Source organism: Rhinolophus sinicus, linkage group LG05 (assembly GCF_036562045.2).
Source record: "Rhinolophus sinicus isolate RSC01 linkage group LG05, ASM3656204v1, whole genome shotgun sequence".
Taxonomy (NCBI): domain Eukaryota; kingdom Metazoa; phylum Chordata; class Mammalia; order Chiroptera; family Rhinolophidae; genus Rhinolophus; species Rhinolophus sinicus.
The window spans coordinates 137,342,848-137,361,365 of NC_133755.1; the positions used below are offsets into that span (position 1 = coordinate 137,342,848).

The window sequence follows — 18,518 nt, forward strand, 5'->3', positions numbered from 1 at the left end:
TTCAGTCTCAGTCATTAGGGAAATAAAATTTTAAATCATAATGAAATAACCAGTACACAAATGAAATGAAAAAAACTGATAATACCAAATGTTGAGGAGGCTATGGAGCAACTGAAACTCATGCATTGCTGATGAGAGTGTAAATCAGTATAACCACTCTTGAAAGCTGATTGCCAATATCTATTAATGTTGAACATACACATGCTCTATTATCCAATAATTCCATACTAGATATGTGCTCAGCACAAATGTATATATATATATATATATATATATATATATATATATGAACCAAAGACATATAGACCTTTCATTAACATTTATTTATAAGAGCTAAAAACTGGAAAGAATCCAAATGTTCATCAATAATAGTTACCATGGTCTCCTAAGGGTTCCTGGTACGGCTTCAGGTGGGAGAGTGTGGGCCTTGAAGTTGAATGTGAAATTGTGGGCGTATCATATATGCATAATCCAGGGAAAAAGATCCTTGTCTCAAAAAATATTGGTCCTTGACTTAGAGACCTAAATTTCAAAAAAAAAAAAAAAAAAAGAATATTTTAACTATTTCTTCTCCTGATTTAAGCAACTAAGCCCTAGAATGTAATTTTAACATTTTTATCCTTTGTCTACTCTGTTCATAGCTTTCTCAAATTTAAAATCTTATCTTTCCTTATTAAGGTATTGTCATCTATTCAAATGAAGCATTATATGTTATGGTGAAACCCATAAATTAAGTTATGGGCATAAGGCATAAATATCCCTCACAGTGGTCTACTTGGGAGCTGCTTTTGCTGGATATAAAGTGGAGAGAAGTGAAGGGGCACTGGGGAGTGACAAAAATAGGATACACAATACTCTATCCCAGTGGTTTTTATCAAGGGTTAACTTTGTCCCCCCAGGAGACATTTGGCAATATCTGCAGATATTTTTGGTTTTCACAAACCAAAGAGGCAAAAAAATTGGCATATAGTGAGTTGAGGCCAGGGATGCTGCTAAACATCCTATAATGCACAGGACAACCCCACAACAAGGAATTAGGGGCTGAAAATGTCGATAGCACCATGGTTGAGAAACGAGGCTCTACAGTGATGACAGCTCTGTGTGTAGGACGAACACGTCTTGTGCCCCACTCTAGATCCTCTTGGCCCCACCTCTTACTCCAGTGACTGCTGTCGCGCTTTGATAGCTTAAGCATGTGCATTCTGGAAGGGCCCTGCCTCACGCCTGTCTCTCGCTTCTTGCTCTGGGGCTCCTCTGATATGACAGCATGGATATCATGTAAATCCTTTCAACACTCGCTCACACATGTGCAAACCAGAAGTAAGGGGAAATTAACACACTAGACCAATGGGACATGAGAGTTGATGAATAAATACTTCCTTTTATTGTCCCCTGGGTGAATAGTTATAAAATGTATTTCATAAACTGTAAAAAAATGTTCTTTATGATTGAACACTCGGCTCCCTTAGTGGTGGCCAACTCAGTAACACATTGTGCTGTTAGCTTTTCCCCCTCCTCAGGTTCATTCCCCTTGTCCCGCACTCCTACTTCCTGCAATCACATGCCCAATAAACCACCTGCATGCAAATCTTTGTCTCAGATTCTGTTTTCTGTGAAACTCAGGATTAAAATACCATGTGTGGAAGTCCAAAGCAAAAGATCATAAATTAATGGAAAAGAATATAAAAGTTAGAATTGTATGAACATTCATGTTTTTTCCCTTTAAAGTCAAATATAAATATAATAAAGGAGTAAAAAGAGGGCACCAGATCAGATTGGTGGTGCAAACATTGGAGCGCTCAGAAAGGTCCACTTCTAAAATTGTCCCATTAGCCAAAGAATTTTCTAAGCCTCTTGTGGTAAGGGCAAGGGACAACAGTGGTGGCCATACAGAAGAAGAAAAAGGAAAAAAATTGAGTCAGGTGTTAAAGACACAGAGGAAAGGAAAAAGAATATCCTGTGCCTGAACTCCTTTAAATGGAATTGTTATTTTGAGAGATTTAGAATCCTAGAATTTTAATTAGAAGGGGCCTAAGAGATCATCTAGCTGAGATGCCGTCTTTTACAGATGAAGAAAATGAGGCCCGGAGAGGCTAAATGATGTCCTGAAGGTCATTCAGTCGCATTAATGGCAGAATCAGGGCCCAAATTCACTTCTGAGGTGGGGACACCATCTAAACATGAATTCTAAATGACACACCCCTGTGATCCCTGAGGCATCCAGAACTTCTCTTGGCACTATCTAAAATATTTTGGGAGGTATGATATAACTGAGATAATACTTTCAGAAGACCATGGCCCAAGTCACCAAGGAACTAAGAGGCTGACAAGAAATAAGAGGAAATGTCAGCTGTGCTTTCCCTTGCTCGTAGCGGATAGCTGTGTTTCTGGAATTAACTGACACTCAGCTGAACTGTTTGCTGTTACTTATTTGAAGGTATAAATAAAGTTTGATTAAGAGAGAGAAATGATGGTGAAGTTGGTAACTTGTTATTCTAGAGACATTCCCAATGCTGATTTCTCAAAGTTCCTATTAAACTGCGAAGACTTAGTTCACGGACTTGGCCAAGGAGAGTGGAAATAACACTTACGTCCTGTTCTGGGGCTTTTCACTGGTGTTTCCCCTCTAAGGCAACTTTGTTCTAAGTGATTACTAAAGACGATGCCCTTGGCTCCTCCTGCTCCCCTGCTCCCCCCCCCATCCCCCACTGGGCATCCAGCCATTCTAGGAAAGGTTCTGCTTTTTCTGCTGGTGCTGAGTCCCGAAGTACCAAATGTACCAAAGTGAACATATGGTAAGACAGGCCTGGTCCCTGTCCTGACTGGCTCACAGTGTGGTGGAGCAGACACACGGTAAAAAGAAATCTCAGGTCTGAAGATGATCAAGAGCAGAGTGCTATAGGATCTGACAAAGACTGGGGTCCAGAAAAGCCTCCCTAGGGTGAGGTTTAAGATAAAAGAGCAGTAAGACTGAATTGGTCAAGGATTTTGAGGTTGTGCGTGAGGATGCGGTACATGGAAAGGCTCGGGCAGAGAGAGGCTTGAGGAAAATAAAAGAAGCTGAGAGGCTGTCCTGGTTGTGGGAGCCATGGAGGCCATGCCGAGGGGTTCCAACTTCTTTTTGAGGGCAGTAGAATCGGTGCCACGGAGGGGTTTTGAACAGGTGAGAGCAGTGATGAGATTTCTGTTTCAGTAGAATCCCCCACATTCAGAGTGGAGGGAATGAACTGGACAGGAGTGAGCGAGGAAGCCACATGTAGTGTGGGCAAGCGGTGGTGGCTGAACTGGAGTGGACAGCAGTAGACTCCATGAAGACAGCGTGCCTAGAACAGTGCCTGGTACATAAGTAGACCTGATAAATATTTATTGAATGAAGGAAGGAAGGAATGGGTATGTTATGAAAATATTTAGGAGGACCTGGTGATTGATCAAAATGTGGGAGGGAAGAGGAAGGAAAGATGGCAGATTTCTGCCAGCAGACAACTAACTGCACGGATGGTAGGACGAGGAACTGAGATGGGAAACAGTGAAGGGGCAGGTTATAGGGAAGTGTGTGTGTGTGTGTGTGCAGCTTTGGACGTGATGAGTTAAGAAGTCTGGGAGGCCGTTGGAAATAATATCTTATGAGAGATAACTGTTGATTTGAAAATCATCTATTGGACGGTAACTGGAGTCACAACAATACAAAATTGACATGAGCTAGGGGAATGCGTAGGTAGAAAAGGAGGACTTGGACAGATTTCCCACTCGTGTGCTTCCCTTTTCCCCTAGCCAGGCTGTGTTGGCATATTATGTCTTACCACATTCCTGAGTAGGGATTGGCAAGGGGCCCTTTTAGAGAGTCCCTCAACTATTAATTACTCTCATTCAGGAAATCTATCTAAATAAATATTTCAGGATGGGAAGGATGAGGAGGGAAGTAAATTATCTTGTTGACAATGTTTCAGCAGATTCACCTTGGTTCTTTTAACCAATTGAATGAAGGGCAGTTCTCACTCTTCAGTCTACTGAACTTGTAGTTCAGAGCATGGAGAGAAGACGGCCTGAGGAAGAGGAAAGCAAGCATTTTACGTGGATGCTTTAACCCTCCCAGGTGTCCCTGTGACCAGTTTCTGGCCTGTCAATTTGCCCCTCTTGCAGTGATAGCCCCAGCATGGTAACGCTACATGGCAGGACCAGCTGGGATGCTGAGATGTGGGACTGTGCCTATTGGTCAGTCATGATGGGGCAGCTTACGCTTCCCTTCAATGGCGCTGCTTACAGCCCTCTCTGTGGTCACCACCAACACCTGGATCCTGGGACCCTCCTGGTGGCGACATAGCCCTGGGAGCAGGCCTAGCTTTTCCATAGTCCTTTTCTACTGCATGTTGGCATTTTACAGTGGGAGACAGCCATGGAAAGCTCCTCGAGGACTAGGATCATGTCTGTCTTGTCTGTAGTGTATGCCTAGCACCTAGTACAGTGTCTGACACAAAATTGGGTAAATATATGAATCTTTTGTCTGTAATTAAGGTTTCCCTTCTGGGGAGGAAAGGAGCCCTTCAGGTAAGTAGCAGGTGATGGAAATACTTGCCTTGCTCTGACGTCCTATATAAAGCAGCTTGACGCTTAGTCCTATTGTGCTGCTGTTGTATTTCTTTGGAGATGATGCCCTTCTATGCAGGGCAGGGGCTTGGAATTGCTTTTCCAGCAGTGATGGATTTGCTGGTGCAAATCTTTGACCTTGCCCCTAATCACATGCATTTGTCAGCTAGATGCAGGGCTCAGTGAGTGGTCTCCAGCCATGTAAGAGGGAGAGAGAGAGAGAAGGACAGTGGAGAGCAGAGCCAGGATTGTAGCATCATTGTTCCAGGGCTTCGTAGATTGGTCAGAGGGTCAGATCCATGGCTCAGGGGTGGGGGACAATATTTCACTTGTGCTCCTTGTCCATGGAAACCACTCAGTGAACATGAATTATTCAGTCTGCTTAGAGCAGTATTGCTTTCCCATTGACTTACGGATTTCTGCCATTTTCTCTGTCGGACGGGAAAAGCGTTGACTTCTCTGTATTTGATGCAGGTAGCTGATACCACAGGACGTTATGGACCCTGGGCATCTTAGTTCAGTCTGGTGATGTTTATTGAGGACTGGTAGGCATTGGCCAGTATACCCGGCACTGGCCACATGGCTGCACGCCCTCTCTTCCTGCCCAGTGCAGACAAAGGAGGCTCCTGGCAATGAAAGATCCAATTCTGGGCAAAAGAGGAGAAACCTTCCTGATAATTAATGACCCACATGGAAGTGCTCATGCTTCAGTGCTAATGTAGGGCAGTGGAGCAGCACGTCCCAGGGAGGCTTCCGCAGAAGTCTAGTCGTGGGGATTCTCTTTGACGATGTGTCCATGGTCAAATTTGTGAAACACAGTGCACTCTATCTCCCTCTTGAAGATCCTTAATCATACATTATGCATACGAAAAAGTCTTGCAGTAAATAGCCTGTTATTTCACGTTGTTTAGCAGTGTTTTCCATCCATATTTGACTTTTTCGTAATGACATCCACTTAGGTATCCCTTGGAATTAGTGCTCTGTGGCATATGCTTTGGGAAATGCTGCACTGAGGACTCTGGGTTTTCCTTACTCTCAAGTATTACATGCTTCTTTTCTTATTCCAGTTTATTAGGGTGAGTACATAGGAAAGACAGACAGTCTATACTGGGTATTAAGAAGTGGAGGTGAGGTTGTCACAGAGGCTTGCAAGAAGACGTCTCTTAGCTGGCCAATCAGTGAAATTATGGGGAGATATTCAAGTTAATACTGAACTATAGGCACATGAACTTAATAGTGTCTTATTAAAGAATCCAAGTCTTCTAATCCACACTTCTCCAAGTGTGCTGTTCAAGAGAGAATTAATACTTTGTGACTTTATGGAGTCTCTTCTTTTATTTAGCCATCTTTTCATTTCTACTGTTACTCTATAGGTTTGGGACTTCACCTCCTTTCCTCTCCATCCATCCATCCATCCATCCCTCCCTCCCTCCATCCATCCATCCATCCATCCACCCTCCCATCCATCCATCCATTTATTCATCCAACATAGTGGAAGCACTGCTATGTGTTAGACACTGAACACACATAGGTGAATGAGACATGGAGCCCGCTCTCGTGTTGCTTACTGAGGCTTCTAGATGTGGAACAAGATTCCAGCCTTTCCACATTATGATCCACCCTACTGGAGTAACATTTCTCAGCACATCTCTACTCCTGTTACGTCCTACGAGAAATATTCGGGAGCTCCTTATTGCCTGTGGAAGGAAGATGTGCCCATCTGCCCCGAGCAGAATGACATTCAAGGCCCGTCCTTGTTCAGCAGCCCCCCGCCCCAGTCTAATCTTCTACTTTTCTCTCTTGGTCAGCTGGGCGGCTTCAGGACTCATCCCCATCTGTGAACCTACCTGCCACTCACTCACTGGCTCCTACTGTTCTTTCTGTCCTTTCCCTCCTTCATTTGAACTTTCTCCCCCTCCAAATCCTTTAAGACCCAACTCAAATGCTATGCTCTGTGGGCTCTAACAGGTTTCTGAACCTCTCTCTTAGCACATTTTGCCTCTCATGTGATGAGTCACAGACTTTTCTGTCTTCCTGGGAGCAGGGCCATGTCCTATTCAACTTAGCATTCTTGACAAGTTAGTGCAGGGACCTGCATATAAATGTTTAATTAATTCTGCAGTCACATCTCGTATATATCTATATCTATGTATAGATTTGTCTATATCTATAGCTATATATCTATATATAGATATATAGATAAGTTTCATACATAAACATATAAATAATTAAAAATTGGTTAGAAAAGTTCCATTAGAAAGTTGAAAAATTAATTTTAAATTTTATCACCTTGTGTCATTGTGTGTAATATGTGCTCTTACTTTTACTGACTGGAACCAGATTTCAGTTTATGTATAGAGATTTAGATTTTATTTTGGGATTAAGTACTATTCTATTTAGAGGGGTGTAGACTAATATATGAAATCACTTCAAATAATTCTATTTCCAAAAAAATACTAGGGATAATTTTAAGTACTACAAAGAAGCATAGTTGTATGAATCTATCATTGAATTGCATCTATCCTTCTAGTGAGAAATAAGGGCAATAAAATTGTATTAATTCAGACTCTATTATTTGGTAATTTTTTGATAGTTAAGTTACCAAGGTGGCAGACATTTTCAGTTGTTATTATGATACTTTTTAAAAGAGCAAACTTCTTTAGGCACTTAGAAAGATCCACTCGTGTGTGGCTATTTGATGTAATAATTACAAAGAATTCCCGTCTATACATTCGAGAATATCTGGCAGTACCGTGATATATTTGGCAATTCAAATTAAGTAATTTTTAGAAAGAATAACTGTAAGTGAAGCTTTTATTAAATCAAATGGCTTTATTCTTAAATAGTCTGAGTTAGTGAAATTGAACCAATTACTGGGTTGTTCTTTGTAGTCAAAGATAGTGGTTCTACGGATGTCATCCATGGGAGGGAATGAGGTTGAAGAGTCTGGTGCCTGGTCATCCAGACTGCATACAGCTGATGCCTACCTTTTTCTTAGGGCTCTAATTGCCAGTAATTCTGAGGAAGGCTCATTTACATGTAGAATGTTCCCCCTTTCTCTCCTTTGATCCTCACCACAGCTGTACTTAGGGAGGGCATTACTATTCCTTGAGTTATTTGCCCATATCACACAACCAGAAGGGGCAGTGCTAATACTTTCGCCAACGTTCTCTCTCTGTCTCTGTACTCTATAATACTGTCTTTCAAATAATAGCGACTTAGGTTTGCAAAGTAGTTAGTTGAACTTTCTCCCACTCCATGTATCTGTTGCATCACTTGCTTTAAAAAGAAGTCACCCCCTTGAGACTGTAGTAAGTCTTTTCTAGTGATCCTAGCTATATGCCATTCCTCCCACCTCCTTCAACTTCTCCTGTATTTTATATTCATATCCAAAAAGCACTCTGAAAATATTTGCCATTGTGCCAAAGTATGATCAGATAGTATTTTTTTCTGTTTACTCTGCCTTTGCTTGGCTGCCCTCAGCTTGCTCTACATATATGCCCAGGGCTAGACATTAGCAAAGTAATGAGGCATCTTGTGCCTTAGCATCTCCCATCTCGCCCCTCCATCTTTTTCATTGGAACCCTGTCCTCAGCCCTTCGCCCCACTCTCTGTGAGAACTTGTTCTTCAGAAGGAATCACTCATTTTAAAGCATGAATCATTATTGACAAATATGAATTGAGCCTTCTTGCTTTGAGGGAATTTGTGTTTTAATGGCATGTAAGAAATATTTTTGTCAAAGAAATTGCTCTCTAATGGTAGAATTTAATTTTAGTGAGCAGTCGAAGGATAATTTTTGAAGATAGGATATTCTTATTGGCATCTTTGAGATTCCAGTTGTAAGTGGTTCCCCACTATACCCACATAGAAAGTCAGTCTTATCCGTGGCCTGCTGTCATCCCCCTCCTTACAAGAGAGAAAGCTGGGAAAAGTATTGCTTGTCTGTGGGTAGAATGACTACTTTCTGAGATCCAGGTATTATTGATTCTTTCACATCATTTAATGTTTACGTGGAACTTACTGGTGAAAGTTCAGACAGAATGTTTGCAGCAAATCCAAGTTCTATAGTCGTAAAGAAGTAAAGGCTTGCACTGCAGACCTTCAACTTATTTTTTTTTAATCAGTTGACAAATATTGATTGAGTAAAACTTCAGCTGTCTTCTCAAAGACATTTTGACCTTTTTGATTCAATTTTCTTTGTCTATTAGTGTGTCACAGAGCAGTGTCCTATGTAAGTAGCACAATCTGTGACAGCGTTTAGTCCTTTCTGTAGAGGGAAATCTGTGTGGATGGTAATCTCACAGACTTAGAAAGGATATGGTTTCTAAGGTGTAGTGGTCAAGCTCTGGAGTCATCTAGGCTTTAGTATGTACGGGCTGTGTGATTTGGAGCAAATTACTTAACCTCTAAACCGCATTTTCCCATTTGCACAATGGGGATAATGTTAGCACCTGCCTGGGAGTGGTGGTTGTGATTAAGATTCAATGATGGACTTAAAAGAACATTGCACTGTGCCCGGCACCTATTAAATACTGAATAATGGCTAGCTATGATTATTTTCCTTTTGGCTCAGTGGTTCAAAGTTTCTCTGGGTGTCCTTGAATGTTCACTTCGAGGACACAGGAAATTGTACAGAAGGTTCTCTAGGACTCTGTTGAGACTTTTAAATGGACCACCTTAGAGTTTTTAAAATTGAATTATTCCAAGAAGGGCTGAAAAGAAAGCAAATTTTAACCTTAGTTTCTTGCCTGCCTTCCAGGCCAGGTCTTCATTCTGTTGCTTCAACAACTAGATTGACAGAGTACTTACTTGTGCCACACTTTCATTCCATGGCATGGAGAACATACAGGAGTCACTTCAGACTGTCTTGCAACTTGTCTCATAATTCAAGTCTTGAAATGATTATCTGGACGTGTGCATTCTAGGAATTATTGGTGGAGACAAACATCACTAGCAAATACTTTCAGATTTTTTCTTCAGTCTTGGACGCCCATGAAAGTTACAAAAGGGTGGTAAATCTACAGGTGAATCATTTGGGGGCCATTAGGCCCTTCTGATTTCCTTTGGGCTATGGTCAAGTGAGCAAGTATGCATGTTCATAGCCAATTCAAATGCCCCTAGAATGGCACTGACCAGTGGCCATCCTTATTTTTAAAAGACACTGGATAAGGCAATTTCTCAAACAACTTCAGCAAGGCATTCCAGGAAGGCTTGATCTCTTCCATCTCGGCATTATGAAAAATAAATACAATTTTGATCTCATCTTAGAGTAATTAATCTGAACTTCTCCTGGGATGTAAAGTAGAATAATGTTCTATAGTTCTTTGAACATTTGATTAGAAACAAAATGCCCTAAACATTTTACTTAATTAAATCCTAAAGAGGTGGTTGCAAGCTTCATGATTAATTGAAACATGCGTATTTGGACTGATGCATATTTACATGATATTATCATAGGAAAATCTTATCATGTTATACAATCTACTCACTTTGGGAATGTGATTTAGTGCTGTAAATATTTTGCATTTGTTGTTGCATTGTTCGTTATGAAAAATACATAGGCTAATGGCTGTAAGGAAGAAATCTGTTAGTGAATCTTCTTCGAGGTAATCTCAAGTCTGTCATGGCACAGACCTTTACCCTAAAATATAAGATAGGAAATCAGGTTTTTCCTAGTTTGAAGAAATATTTTTTTAAATAAAAGTATTTTGAAGCAGACCAAGTTAGAACAGCTAAAGTGCTGGGGTCTCCTATTGTGCCAATGTAAATAAAGCATGCACATAATTCCTGGGTTTCAGGAAAAAAAAAAAAAAATGTGGTTGTTGAAATGAACCAATTCCTTTAGCTTTAAGTAATTAAGAAAATCTTACTTTTCCAGGGGTGCTGTCATCCTATTTAAGATGGGGCACCATCTCATGTTTGGTGGCAGGATTTTGAGCTGTGTCTCAGCTCACAGAATTAATTTAGATAATCACAGTGCTTTATTCGTTTCTTAAATATAATGCTAATAAAAATTACTTTTATAAGACTAGCATACCTGAGATATCTGAAAATGTTTTCTTGAAATTTTGGAATAATCCACCTACCAGACTGTTATTTGGAGCATTAGTCATTGATAATAGTTTGATGACACAAAAAGAGAAATCTCGATGGAAGTTTTCCAAAGTGTTCACCTTTATGAAACGGAATTTTATGAAAAACGGATGGGAATACTGAAGTATTTAACAAGACAGATGCTAACCACTATTCTAAGAATTTTCCAATTGCCAGATTAAAAAACAAAAGGGCACAATTTCTTTTGTTTCATCTTTCCATATTGTTACTTTGTAGTGCAAATGATTTATAAAAGTAATCTGCTTTAAAATTCTACTTTTTGTTTATTTGTTAGGTCTGTTGTAAGAAAGTATCCTTGCCTTCCCTTAAAAATGTGACAAGTGGGTCTGTTTGGTGATGATGGAGTGAAGCATGAGAAAAACCTGCCCTAAGCATCATTCCTCCAGGCCAGGCCAGAGCACAGGCTGAGTGCCTGCCTCTGTTACGGCTTTGCTTTCTTACTTTGACATCTCAGGTTTAGTCCATTATAGTTAAAGATCTAGGACTGAAAATCTTATGTTTTGTTTCCCAAAACAGACCATATAAAGGAAGAAACAACGAGGGGAACCTAAATGTATGTCCTAAAGTTCCTCCTTGGGAAGTGCGGTCTCCTCCTTGAACTCTGAGGCCAAATATTTTCCCCCATAAAAATTTTTTTCCTTACAGATTTCACCAGAATCAAACTTATTGCCAGTGGATCATTTGTGAGAGTTCTGCTGTACCACCTTCTTTTTCAGGAATTTAAGATTTGAAAGCAGCTAATCCATTGGGAAAAACAAAACTACTAGTGATAAGTTAGTTTAGTAATGACAGATGGTATTTTAAAAAATATACGATTCTAATCTAATTTAAAAACTCCTCCATACTCTAAGGTAATTTATAATTTTGTTAATTCTTCATAGCATGTAAAATGTCTATATGTAGACAGATGCCATATTAGAAATCATATATAAAATGCAAATAATATTTGAATAGAAGAAATTATTAGATACAGTAATTGTATGACATTTGAATTCATGTTGACTCCATTTAAAGAAAGTTATCAAAAATGTTTGATTAATATCAAAGATCATTTTTACACTGTCTCATTTATTATAATTAATAATAAGTCATAATATGCAATTGTGAAATAAAATGGTCGTTAAAATGACAATATTTATTCCATTAAGGCAAATACAATGCTGCACATAGTTCTGAGTACTGATAGCAGGGGGAAAAGAAGCGTTATCACTACAAATTAGTTTGCTCCTTATATTGTAGGCTGATGTCCACACTTACCTCAAAACAAATCTTTTCCCTGGAAATGGAATGATTGCATGACAAACTCTGTGAACCATGAATATGTCAACAGCTCATGGACCAGTCCTTGCTTAACAATTAGTCTTGGGGGATTTTAGTCAGAAATCAGACAACACTATACCAGAGCTTGTTGGGGATTTTGTGATTACCATTCATGTCTGGGGCAGGAGTCTGGGTTAGTACCAAAAAAAAAAAAAAAATCCATAAAGGACAAAGACGTGTGGCTAATAGTAGCAATCACGCGCGCGCGCACACAAACACACACACACACACACACATATTGTCAACTGGGAGGAAAGATGTAGCAGAAATGCTAGGAAGCAGCACGGAAATATTTCTTAAACTTCTACTTAAAGTCTCCTTCTAGTCTCCTGACAGTGTTTCCCAGACTTCAGTAATTTGAATATTACCATCACTTTTTTGTCCTAACTTATTACCACGTGCACTATGATTTACTATTACGTTTTATTAACTGACTCACTTTAAAAGCCTTTGTTTTAAGCAGTAATATTTGTGATATCATGGTCTTATACTACTTAAATATGTTTTATTCTCATACAAAGGAAAAGAAATATAGTATTTTAAATATTGAAAATATTTGTATGCCACCTAACATCATTCTGGGCTCCCCATGACATGGTTGACATGTCCTTATAGGAGCTATGAAGACCACCAGTCTGGCTAAGAATGATCTGGGCAGCCGTGTGACCTCAGGTCTCATGGCTGACATCCCATTACTGTTCCTCTGTCTAGGGACCATGAACCACATCACATGGAGGAGAATTTAAATCAGGCCTGCACCTGCCTGGGAACACCTGTGTGGGAAGGCTGCATCGTAGGAGACTAGTGAGTGAGCCAGGCTAGTGACTTTCTATTGGCAGCATCTGGCCACTCACATATTTCCTTTTTTGACTAACCGTATCACTTGAGAATCATTATATTGCAAGAGTAAACAACACCCCATATCATGGAGCAGTAATAGGGAACATGCCAAGATTGATCCTGGTTCCTGACTGTGGAGGTTCACGTTAGGGCATCACATATGTGGGTGTGGGTGTCCCACTCAATTCGGACCTTGTAGGCTTTCAGCAGTACCTGTGAAGAAATGGATCCTTTTACAAGAGCGTGGTTTAACCCCACAGAATAAGCATTGTTATCAGGCTAAGAAGTCCTAGAATTCTTATGGCTCTGCAGTCATGCTCTGGTTTTTAAGTAACTGATGTCTTTCGGACACTTAAGAGCCACCCCGCCCCGCCCTCCCCCCCCCAAAAAAAAAAAAAAAAAAGAAGAAAAATGAAAAAGAGAAAAGCACTGAGTCTTCCCACAAGAGCTGACTATCCAACTAAGTCAGAAAGCAGAGAGGTGCATAAATGAAACTCAGACCTCAAGTAGCCCTTTCAGGTTCAGGGTGTGTCTAAGTTTGAAGGGATGTTTGCTTCTGATATGAACATTTTTCTTATACTTTTGTTATAGAAGATGATGTGTCAAATGTACAAATAATGTGTGCCTGGTGCCAGAAAGTGGGAATCAAGCGCTATTCCCTGAGTATGGGAAGTGAGGTGAAAAGCTTCTGCAGCGAGAAGTGCTTTGCCGCCTGCCGACGAGCCTACTTCAAGAGAAATAAGGTAAGAGCACGTAGAGAGAGGCGGCCCACGCAGGCCTCACCAGACCACGTGCGCATGTGCCTCTTAGCTTCTAGCTGAAAACACTGCGCACCTTTTACTTTTAATCTTTGTTTTGCCTGTTCTCTTTCTCTGTCATACTTAACCTTTTGGAATAAGGAACCCCCTTTCCAATGTATAACCTATTCTTCAGTTTCTCCTGTCTTGGTGTTTGAATTCTGAGAGGGTGAATGAATCTGATGAGGACACGGTGATCGCAGCTGGTATTTTAAGTGACAGTGACTCTCCAGCAGTAGAGTGCATAGACTAGAGTCTTGAAAGTGGTAGAGATTTCTTATTAAGGCTGAGAAACTAGCCACAGACACATGGCCAGAAAGCTTTAGTCCACTCAGGTTGTTCCCCATGGGAATATTGCTCTGGCTCTTTCCAAAATCCAGTCCACAAATTCTAATCAAGAAACACGTCAAGTCTCTCTTGACACCTTATATTAAAGTCGACTGATTTTGAGAAAAAGTAAAAGGATGCTCACATAGCATTGCTCACATAGCCAAGCGTTTATGAGAAGCATGGTGGGTGAACACAGGAACAGCCATAGTTTCAGATATTTTTTGTTTTGTTTTAAGACGTCTCAGATCTGAAAATGTCCTTTTAGGATAGTATGAGCCACCACTGATGGGAAATGGAATGCATGATGTTTTTACAGTCTCACACACACACACACACACACACACACACACACACACACACACACAAAGCTAATTTCTTAATTTTTAAAGAACCTTTACAGTATTTTGCCACCAATTACTGAAGTAAATTGCTAGTTCTTGATTATTGTCCATTGATCTGTAAAGCTTTCTTAATTCTTAAAACTGTCCACACTTTGCTGAGTGATTTCATTTCCACCATGCAAATCAAAATCTGTCCTTTCTTGAAGCAAACAATTATTATTATTTTTAAGTCTGATATTTGCAATCCTGAAATGCTAATCTTGGACTCATTGCATTGTAAGACGCACTGTTGCAGCAAATTATCTCCTGCAAATTTGGGTCACATCATTCTGCCAGAAAACATAATGCCGAAAGAATTAGGCTGCAGGATTCAGTGGGGTGGAATTTTAGTAGCAGTCTCTAAGAATTAGGCTCATAATTTTCACTGGAACAGGGAGGGAAGTAGGGAAACTGTTTGGAATTCTTTTGGGACATTCACCAGTCCAGTTCCCTTTCCTTGGGGAGGGGCCAGTGAGGCTGCAGAGGAGGGTGGTTAGAGCAATGTATGGGAAACACGTTTTGTTTAAATACAGGGGGATTCAAATGATCTCTGAGACCCTGAGGCTCCCCTTTTGAACGATGAACACTGAGGTAACAATTACAGGAGTGGACCCAGTGGTTTTGTCTTCAAAGCCCTACTTACCACAACAAAATACTTTGCATTCCATCCTAGAAGATGGATAGAGAACAGGGTTTTTTTTTTGTCTTTCTATGATTCTGAAGCATGATGGATCTGGATCTTGATGGACTGCCTGTAGTGAAAAAGATCGAGCAAGATGAATTTGTCACATCCTCGCGATACATGTTATACTTTGCCATGTGGTTTTACTTTAGGAAGCTTTTGAAGAAAGGCACCTGATTCAATTGGAAAAACAGCCCAGAATAATATACAGAGGGTACCAAAAAAATGTATAGACATTTTAAGAAAGGGAAACTGTATTAAAATTGTCATACTCAGTATATACCGATAACAAGAGATGAATATAAGTCACGTTTGACTTCTGCAATTATAAGAGGTGCTCAGAGTGGTTACCATCAGCGTCCAGACACTTCTGATTATGGTGAACTACTGCTTGAGCAACATTGACCAAAGTGTCCACTTGCATACATTTTTTTGGCACCGTCTGAAAATATACATAAAATTTGTGTCTGTATCTCTCTGTAAAATACCATATATAACAATACCGTATTTTACATCATTATAAATAATATGTAGTAGCACATCATTATAAAATTTTTAAGGTCAAACTGAACTTAAACTTTCATAGCATACAGTTTTGAAAAATGGGTAAGTGGGAGTCAAGATAAGAATTATCATTTGGAATACGTAGAGTAGGTAAAATCCACAGGGGGCGGAGGACCATTACCTTTCACTTCCTGCAAGGGAGGAGTTATTGGGGTAGGTCTTTGAACATCCTGCCAAACCTGGGAGTCACAGTGGCTTGAAGTTTGACGGCTGATCCCAGCAGCCCATTAGTGTACATACAATACCTGTCTTCTCTGCAATCTTCATGCTTATTTATGTATTCCAAAGCACTGCCACACTATCGTTCTCATTTTTCAAATAGAGAAATAAACTGGTCACATTGCTGGCTGGATTCGTTAAGGAAAAAAAAATTTCAGAGTGTTATCTCTGTAACAATATCCTATTGTATTACAATAAACATGTACAGCTGCTGCATTTCTGTGAACTGATAGGATTTTGTGGTCATTTCATTTAGGGCTTGGGTTTCCTAATGGATTCTATTCGATAGCAGTCTCCATCCTGCCATTTCTAAGAACTGCTGTAATCAGCCCCAGGGTGTTCCCCACTGAAGACAATAGCAGATAGCTACATCTCCTCTTGTATCATTTAACAAAGTCTTTAGTCCTCATTATTAAAATTATGGACTTTCTTAATCTTAGAAAAAAGGGCAAAATTCTTCCTATTCCTACGTAAGAGATTTTTCTGGCTAAACTCTACACTTTTAAATACTGAGAAGCACATAGAAAACAGAGAGTAAATAATGTGCATGCAGAACAGAATTTTGCCTTAGGTATAATGTAGATTTAAAAAAAAAAAGTAAGATTACTGTGCTGTAAATTATGCTTTATAATGACAGCCTCACTGCTTCTTGGTGGATAGCATGCTGGGATCTAAAAATGGTCTCTAAGTTGAACCCAAATTGCGAGCATAACTTCACAAAGAAAAATCCTAGTAAAAAAGGTAGTTAATTAGAAGCAGTATTCAGCTGACCTCTGTGCTGTGTCTGAGCAACACCTGCATTTGTGAATGGTAATTGGACAGCTGTGCCTGTGGTTCCCCTGCTATCCTCTTCACAAATGCTTGGGTATAAAAGCAGGAACTGATTTTCTGCTAAAAACAAGGACAAAAATAGCCCAACTCTCAAAATGAAGGCCAACTAAACATTGGCTCTTTAAATTTCATTTTCTTCTGGAACCTTCTTTTTCTTTGGGTTCATTTGGAGTAGATTAAGAATGTCACATCCGTCTCTCACAAACTCTGGCACTGTGAAGTAAGGTGGGATGGACCGAAGCCAAGTTAACACTTTATAGCATGTAAGTTATATTTTTAAACCAAATTTAAAATTTTATTGGAAGAATTGTTTGGATTGCTACGCGTATGTAGGCTTTCTTCAAAATGCTTCTGCTAGGAGAGGACTATGAATCACGGCTGTGTACATTTAATGAACCTAACCACTACCTTACACATTTCAGGATGTTGGCTCTAAGAAGTGAATAGTGTTAATTCATAATTATATTTTGTGGAATCCTTATCCCCAACAGGCTCAATTGCTGGCTCAAAAGTTTTTGAAACAGTGGGTAAGAAGAGTACCTTTGTAGTCTATGGGCATTGGCTGAACACTGGGATGTCAATGTCATTACTAGATGCAATAGAGGCTTGTCAGGGAACTAATAGCTCACTCTTTTCCCAGCCCCCTTTTGAGGCCACAAGTAGAGAACTTAAGGACGTTTCTAGCCTAGTGATTCACCTAGGAGCTGGAAAGTTTCAGAGACTGCTTAGTGGTTTTGCAAGAGATGCTGAAGTGTTTAGTCCAACAAATACCAGTTTTACTTTGCACAGTCACACACACTGAAAGATAGTTTGGGAGTAATGCCTTGTAACCATTACCCCTTCAAAAGCGAGAGTGACAAACAAGACCACAAAGAGTGGTCATTCCCAAATATCCTGTGTTTGATCTTTTTATTTCTGTATGGGAAATATCCTGTTGTCTAAACTAATGTCTGAAAATCAAGCAGGAAATGAAAACTCAATACAAATGGCCAGCACAGGCAATGTAAAGAGGGTTGTTTTCTTTCCTTGTTCAGATCTCAAATTCATAGTGTTCTTTATGGATTAGTAGCATTGATGCTTTAGTAATAGACACAAATTCCTAAGAGCAACGAAGTTTTGCTTCCTTGTTCTAGTTTTCCATAATTTGAGACAAGAATAGTTAGGAATATTTCTTTAATATCATAATGTTGCTGTTCCCCGACAGACCATAGTGGGAAGAAACCTATGCAGGTAAGAGATGAGGATAGGGATGAATTACAAATAAAAAGGTTATATAGAAAAACAGCATTTGCAGATGATGTCGTTAAGATCTAACAGACATGATAGTAATAACAAATATTCAATGAGGGGAATATTGTATAATAAGCATTTTTTTTTTAACTTTCCAACTATATCCCTGGATATACAGTGATCTCTTCTTAGAAGAGATCTGCTTTGGAAGAATCCATTGCTAATTAGCACGTATCATCATATTATTTGGAGGTACATTTTATTTAGACTATTGGTCTTTTTATTAAACTTGAATACATCCTGGGAAAGAGTCTCAGTTTCAGACTTAATTATAGAACCTAGTAGTGCAGAAGAAATGTGTAACAATTGCCCTGTTAATCTAGTGATTAACCTGTCTATTTTTTTCCTTTAAACACCTGCAAGATTTAATTTGCAAAATGGCTATCATTCATGAAGGTTTAGGGAAGGACATTAAGAAATTACTTGTAATTAATGTCCCCTGACTGCCTGAAACTCAGGCCACAGACTTGCTTCTGCCAGTTGCTTGCAAATATTCTTGATCGACAAGGAAATGTGCCCAGGGAGTACCAGAGTTCTTCCCGTGGATTCATCTTGTTTCTGTGGGG

The 18,518-nt window shown here is 39.7% G+C and overlaps 1 protein-coding gene across 3 annotated transcripts in view; it reads left to right on the forward strand.

Annotated features, from left to right (window-relative positions):
• The window catches only part of SOBP (sine oculis binding protein homolog), a 160,524-nt gene that overhangs the window by 30,401 nt on the left and 111,605 nt on the right, over positions 1-18,518 (forward strand). For all 3 annotated transcript variants that reach the window (XM_074333361.1, XM_074333360.1, XM_019735036.2), the window contains exon 4: positions 13,451-13,602. In XM_074333361.1, coding sequence (XP_074189462.1) covers positions 13,451-13,602 — 152 coding nt within the window. The remainder of the gene's footprint in view (positions 1-13,450; positions 13,603-18,518) is intronic.